The following is a 6,939-nucleotide window of genomic DNA, read 5'->3' as shown; positions in this document are numbered from 1 at the left end:
CCTAGCTCCCACTCCAGTAGGTGGTTATCGGATGAACAGCCCCCTGAACACAGAACACCGGGCCAGAAGCACAGAGACCTGTCTGTCTTGGCTCTGCTTGGCCAGCTATGTGGCCTTGAGCAAGTTAATGACCCTCTCCGAGCTTCACGTTTCACATCCTGTAAAATGAAGATAACAAAACACTCCACGAGACAAATGTCTGTGAGTGCCGCGAGGTTGAGGGTTCTCATGTGCTCTAATTCGACAGCCTTCTCCAAGCCTAGAACATTATAGAATCAGGTGATAATCAACTCCAGGCTCAAGTGGCCTATAAAGTGAGAGCTGTAGTAGTTTCAAGAAAAACGAGATGGAGGAAGTGTGTGGAGTTAGGGAGAATCTGGGCCTGAATCAGGCAAGCTCTTCTGTGTTCTGACTGGGTGTCATTGGGCAAGATCCTTCCCACTCTGGGCAGCAGCCTCTCTGTCCATTAAAAACCAGGGTTCAGTAGAACTCTTCCTAGGGCTGTTCCAGATCCAATCATCCCTGAGCCCGATCTGGCCCACTTCCTGGGCAATCATCTACTTCCTGTGCCTCAGTTTCCTCTTTTGCAAAGTAGGGGCTGTGGCACTTACACCTCGGGGTCATGGCAGATGTTAGTGGAACCATCGAGAGCGTGGACTCAAGACCCAGACTACCTGGGGGTGTGATTCTGGTCCTGCTACTTTACTGCTCTGGAACCTCAGACAAGTGACTTAACCTCTAGGAGCTTGGTCTCCTCATCTGTAAGCCCAGGATTGTCGCCTGACCTACCTCATAGGACCGTTACCAGAATGCAGTGAGATAAGACAGTAAAGTGCTTAGAACGGAACTAGGTGTATGGTAATCGCCATAAAGTCTTTGCTGTTGTTCTGAGTCTTTCAGTGGTGCTGATGTAGGAAAGTGCTTGGCACATAGATGCTCGATGAACTGTGGTTGCTTTGACATGGTGTCAGTCGGTGGCCGAGGGACTCATCGTGTGGCCTGACCCGGGTGTGGTACCCTTCTCTCTCTTGCAGGACAATGGCATCCTCCATCACGTGGGGCCTCCTCCTGCTGGCAGGCCTGTGCAGTCAAGTCCCTGGCGCCAGGCGTCAGTCCAGCCTTGATATTTATCACTACGATCTCCCACACTTCTCCAGCTTCGCCTTCAGCCTGTACCATGAACTGGCCCGTCAGTCCAACCACAAAATCATCTTCTCCCCAGTGAGCATCGCTATAGCCTTTGCGATGCTCTCCCTGGGAACCAAAGATGATACTTACACCCAGATCCTGAAGGGCATAGGCTTCAAGTTTAAGAAGGCGCCTAAGGCTGATATCCACAAAGGCTTAGGGAGTCTCCTTGAAACCCTTAAGCAGCCAAACAATCAGTTCCAGCTGACCACCAGCACTATGCTAATCATTGATAAGAATCTGAAGCAAAAGCCTGAGTTTTTGTACAATGTCAAGAAGCTGTACCACTCAAAAGCCCTCTCCATCAACTTCAGGAACATCAAAGAGGCCAAGAAAGAGATCAACCATCAAATAAAGATAAGAACTCAAGGAATAATTGTGGATTTGGTCAAAGAACTTGACAAAGACACGGCTCTTGCTCTGGTGAACTACATAATTTTTGAAGGTTAAGGTTGTACAACTAGCCTGAACTGGTTCTTTAGATTTTCCTTGGCAGTGGATGGAATGTAGCTATGGATCTCAGTTATTCAATTTTCTACACACAACCATTAAAAGACTTTGCATGAGGAATTCCCTGATGGTCCAGTGGTTAGGACTCCGCACTTCCACTGCAGGGGGCATGGGTTCTATCCCTGGTCAGGGAACTAAGATCTTGCATGCCATGCAGCACGGCCAAAAAAAAAGACTTTGCATGATCAAATAAGGTTAGGAAATAGTGGGTTAAATAGTCAAATCATCATCTTCTCTGCAAGACTTTTCAGAGCCTTAAATGTCCTAATGTGCATTGTAAATCCCTACCAGGGAGAGAGGCAAAATATGCAGTATCCCAAAATAGAGAGCCATAAAAACAAATTTTGGTGGAGCATATGAAGGGAATAGGATTTCACAGAAGACACTTCTGACAGCTCTCGTGTAGTGGAAATAGTGACAGCTTTGGAGACTGAAAGACCAGAGCTCACATCCTGCCTCTATGACCTATTAGCTGTTGTTTGACTATAGGCAAGTCATTTTACCTCTTTGAGGTTCTAGTTTCCTACCTGTAATATGGACATAATAATGCCCTTCTTGTCAGAATTTTAGAAGGAAAAAATAAGTTACAAAGAACATGGGACTATACGCTCACATAGTAGGTGCTCAACTAAACTTGAATCCCAGCCTCCCTTCCTCCCTCTGAGTGATGAGAATGTCAGGACCTGTGGGCCCCAGAGGGCATTCTAAGGCAGTTTAAACAGTCCATGGAGATAGCCTAGGGTAGGGGAGGTGAGAGTCAAGGCCAGGGGTTGCCTCCTTCACACCATTGGCCCCTTGCTCTAGAGAGAGGAAAGTGTGATGGAGAGCGCAGAGGCTGGAGTGAGCACATCCCAGGTCCCAGCTCTGCCATGGGACTTCACATGGCTCTCGTCCCCTCCCCAGCCTCACTCTCCTCCTCCCAACAAATGGGAAAATTGGGCCCTGGGGTCCCCGAGGCAACCTGTCTTAGCAGGATGGTGACGTTCTCTTGGTAGAGCAGAGGGGGCACTTCCCAGGCATCTGCATTTCACATGTTGGTCCAGGGAAAGGCCATTAGAGTAGGAACAAGAGTGATTTCCCTGAATAATAAGAAGCACCAATTACCAAGGGGCAGGGAGACTCAGACGGGAGGTGCCCAGTATGACCTGGGGAGCTTCCAACCACTCCCAATAATTTTCAGCCTCAGACCATGCATTAAATAAACATCAAATCCAAGTAAAAATGTTTGTTCTGCCCACCCAGGTTGATGCCATTTAGCCTCTGCAATACAGAAACTCTGGATCCTCTTCTAGCCTCAAATTATCTTCACAAAGCCCTTCAGGAGCCTGACGATTTCATTTTTGCCCCAATTTACAGAGGGCAAAGCTGAGGCTCGGAGACCAGCATCTCACCAGGGGGCCTCAGGGCTCCTTTTTCTAGCACACTTTTCTAAACCTTCTCCTACCCCTAGCTGCTGTGCACCTTCATCCTCTACAGGCAAAGGGAAGGATAAATTCGAGGCTCAACGCTTCCTAACAGAAGACTTCCATGTGAACGAGAAGATCACGGTCAAGGTGCCCGTGATCAACCACCTGGACATGTTCCAGTTCCACCTGTACCGAGACAGTGAGTTCTCCTGCTGGGCGTCGGTGCAGCACTACCAGGGCAGGAAGCCGCCTTCCTGCTTCTGCCCAACCTAGAGAAGATGCAGCTGCTGGAGGATGGGCTCTCTGAGAAGCACCTCGCCAAAATCCTCAAATACCTTGAGATACGGTGATTCCCAGGCCAGGGCTGACCCAGGAGCTGCCCCACTGGGTCTGGCCCAAGGCGGGGAGGGTGCATAATCTTATGCTCCCAGACAGAGCATCCTTTCAGGAAGCACTGACTGGGCTTTGTTAGAGGGACAGTGCCCAGGGGTGAGGAGTGAAAGTCCTGTCCCTGAGGACCTCCTCCCCAGCCTGGACACTGCCCCTTCCCGGTGGCCAGTGCCCCGTGCAGGGAGAGCAACGCCAACCCATGTTGTGGGCAAACCAAGAAGGAAGAGGTGGGCTTCCTGGCAAAGATGGCAGTTGAGTGTGGAGTTTCAGGACAGAAAGTCCACGGCAAGACGGGGGGGAAACCTGCTAGGAGAGGCTGGAAAAGCAAAGGCCCAGAGCGGGAAACTCCAGGACACGTTTGACGCTGGTTCTGGATCCTCTGTCACTAGATGAGTGTGGTTGGTCCCCGTCATGCACCCCAAATTAGTGCATGTCTCTGTATTTGTAAATATGCCCATGCCCGGATGAGCTATTTTATTACATACAATATAAAACAAAAATGAAAATACAGAGAAGTATTAGGTTAAAAAGCGAATAGAAGTTTTAATACCTCTTCCTTGCTCCACCCATGCCCAGGTTCCCTGCACCAGAGGTTGAGAGCAGAGAACAGGAGGAACTGGTCTAGAACAGGTCAAACAGATCCTGAGGGCCAGTCAGACCCTGCTCGGGGCCACACCTTGTCCCCAGCGAAAACTAGAGCTGAGCTCCCAGTCCTGGGCAGTCACTCATTCATGGAACAGATGTCACTCAGGACCTGCCACCACGCCCCATGGTCCTCTGGGATCCTGGCCCCGGAGGAGTCTCAGTCTGGAGGGTGACCAAACCCTGAAGGGAAGCAGTGTGCACAGTCCTTCCAGAGGACACCCTGGATCCTCCAGGAGGGCTTATCAGAGGAGGTGGCATTTGAGAGGCTTTGCAGGACAAGAGGATCCCTGTGATTCTAACATTCTCTGACCCCACGTGTAGAGGAACTAAAAGTAGAATAAACCAAGGCTGACCTCACATCCTTGCATGGGCAGGGGGACAGGGCGCCAAGTGGGAGGAACAACCAGAAAAGGAAATATTTCAATCCTGTAAAAGTCCTTTGTGTTCTAACCATTTTGACAGGTTTGTCAATTTACATTTGCCCAAACTGTCCATTTCTGGAACCTACGATCTCAAAACTGTCCTATGCAAACTGGGCATCACAAGGTCTTCAGCAACAGGGCTGACCTCTCAGGGATCACTGAGGAAGTGCCTCTGAAGCTGTCCAAGGTGAGTGAGTCCTTGACCTCTGTAGGTCAGGATGTGCACGGGGGCTGCAGCTCAAGGGTGAGGCTGAGGAAGGGACAGAGGGACACAGGCACACCTGCAGACTGAGGTCCCTGAGGAATGCTATCACTCCACCAAGATTGCAATGTGGTCGGATGATGGAGGGGAAGAGGTGACTTCACATGTTTGGTGCATTTTATTTAAGGACCTCCTCTGAGGTTGTGTCACTCACCCTCTGTCTCATCCTTGGCCGGGGACTTCCCTTCTTTGGGTCTTGATAAACCCCTATTTACAGAAAGAGGCTTAGGCTCAGGGATTGCAAAGGACTTTTGGCCCTGCGTCTGTGACACCAGGAGCTACTGGTGAATCACTGAGTCTGAGTTACAGAATGATTTCGACCAAAGATGCCATTTACGCAGGAGAGTTACAGGTGCCCAGAGAAACAACTGCAGTTCAGTGACTGACTGTAAGCTGAGTGCCTGGGTGGGGATGAGGCGTGTGAAGGTCCCCATCAAAACCCTGGTCCCCAGGGAATTTAGAATCTCTACAAACGAGTGAGGAGCCAAGGAGACAAAGTACAAGAAAATCTATCTCCCAAGGTGGTGGGTTGCTTCCCAGGGACATTGAGGAGGCTGGTCAGGAAGAGGTGAGGGGCCCCTCGTGGGTCAGACAAAAGCCTTGAGAGCCATGCCTTGTGTGTCTCCTGCAGGGAGGGGAGGACAGGGATGGGGAAGGACAGGCCAGGCAATGAGAGAGACATGAGTATGGTGTTGAAGCACAGAGAAGGGACCAGTTCCCCAGAGAGGGAAGGGTTAAGTATAGGAGTGTGGGATGGGGTTGGGTAAGTAGGTGTGGCCAGCTGATGGAGGCTTACAATTACCAGATAAAGATCTTGATTCTTGTTGTCCTTATTCAAACACTCACACACAAATGCGCACCTGTCACACATGCACACACTTGTGCACACACACACACATTTATTGAGCACCTACACTAGGTGAAGTTCCTCACATGAAGCACCGTAGTGGCCCTGGGTCATCCTATCCCACAGGTCTGATTTTCCTATTTAGGAAACTGAGGTTTCAAGAAGAATAGTCTTGGAGGAGATATGGGGATATATGTTTATGTATAGCTGATTCACTTTGTTATACTGCAGAAACTAACACACCACTGTAAAGCATTATACTCCAATAATGATGTTAAAAAAAAAAAAAAGGAGAATAGTTTTCTCCTTAGTGACACAGTGAGTTAGTGGGGAAAATTGGATTTGGACCCAGATCCTTGTGATGGAAAGTCATGTTCATTCCACTACACCATGTTGATTCAGTTGTGAATCTTGTGGTTCTTTATTTAAAATCCTCTGGAGAGAGCTCTTCCTTGAGCCCCAGAACAGCTCTCACCACATTGGGCCTTACCTCCAGGTCTGGGTTGGGGAAGGGTGCAGCCTGTCTCTGCCTCAAACAGGTCTCTGTCCTCTCTCCCCTCCAGGCCATTCATGAGGCTGTGATGAGCATCAATGAGAATGGGACAGAACATGCTGGGGCCACCCTCTCAGAAGAGAGTGCCTGGTCTGAGCATCTGACCATCAACTTCAACATGCCCTTCCTAATCATCATCAAGGATGAAAACACCAACATTCCCCTCTTCATGGGAAAGGTGGTGAATCCCATGCAAAAATAACTTCCTCTCTGGGTTCAGCCTTCCATTCCCAGGCCAGGTCCCCTCCTTAGATGACATTAAAGCATGACTGACCTGGCCCAAGCTTGTGTGTGACATGTAAATCTCTCATCTTCTTGTCTCTGAGTCTCTCTTTACATCCACAGGATATGCGTGGAATCCAGGTCACAGCAATCTTTCATGTATCCACTTAATATTTATCAGGTATTTACACTGTCCAGGCACTGCGCCAGGCAAGGATGAAATGTTGGCTGAAGCCCACAATTTATTTTACAGATATGGAAAGCCAACAATGACAGAGATGGACCACTCTGGGGGCAGGTGGAGAAATTTAATTAATTGATTAGATTTTGGTAGGAGAGTGGTAGGCAGAGGGCAAGAGTAAGGCAAGGCTAAGCCAGGCAGACCACAAAACAGGGAGAGAGCTAAGGGGTCTGCACTTATGTGGGGGATCATAGTCAGTTCAGAGTGTTAAAGGCTCAAGTCCACATTAAATAATAGTATTTGGACCTCTGGG

At 49.2% G+C, this 6,939-nt stretch overlaps 1 protein-coding gene across 1 annotated transcript; it reads left to right on the top strand.

The window, feature by feature from the left end:
• The first annotated feature begins 622 nt into the window (after positions 1–622).
• On the top strand, positions 623–6,425 carry LOC133084741 (alpha-1-antitrypsin-like). Its single transcript, XM_061181500.1, is given in 7 exon segments — positions 623–726; positions 1,035–1,633; positions 3,175–3,303; positions 4,071–4,308; positions 4,602–4,678; positions 4,681–4,748; positions 6,234–6,425. Coding segments are annotated over 7 exon segments (1,407 nt in total).
• Positions 6,426–6,939: the final 514 nt, after the last annotated feature.

This window comes from Eubalaena glacialis, chromosome 2 (genome assembly GCF_028564815.1).
Source record: "Eubalaena glacialis isolate mEubGla1 chromosome 2, mEubGla1.1.hap2.+ XY, whole genome shotgun sequence".
Lineage (NCBI taxonomy): Eukaryota > Metazoa > Chordata > Mammalia > Artiodactyla > Balaenidae > Eubalaena > Eubalaena glacialis.
This window is presented reverse-complemented; position numbering and strand designations above follow the sequence as displayed.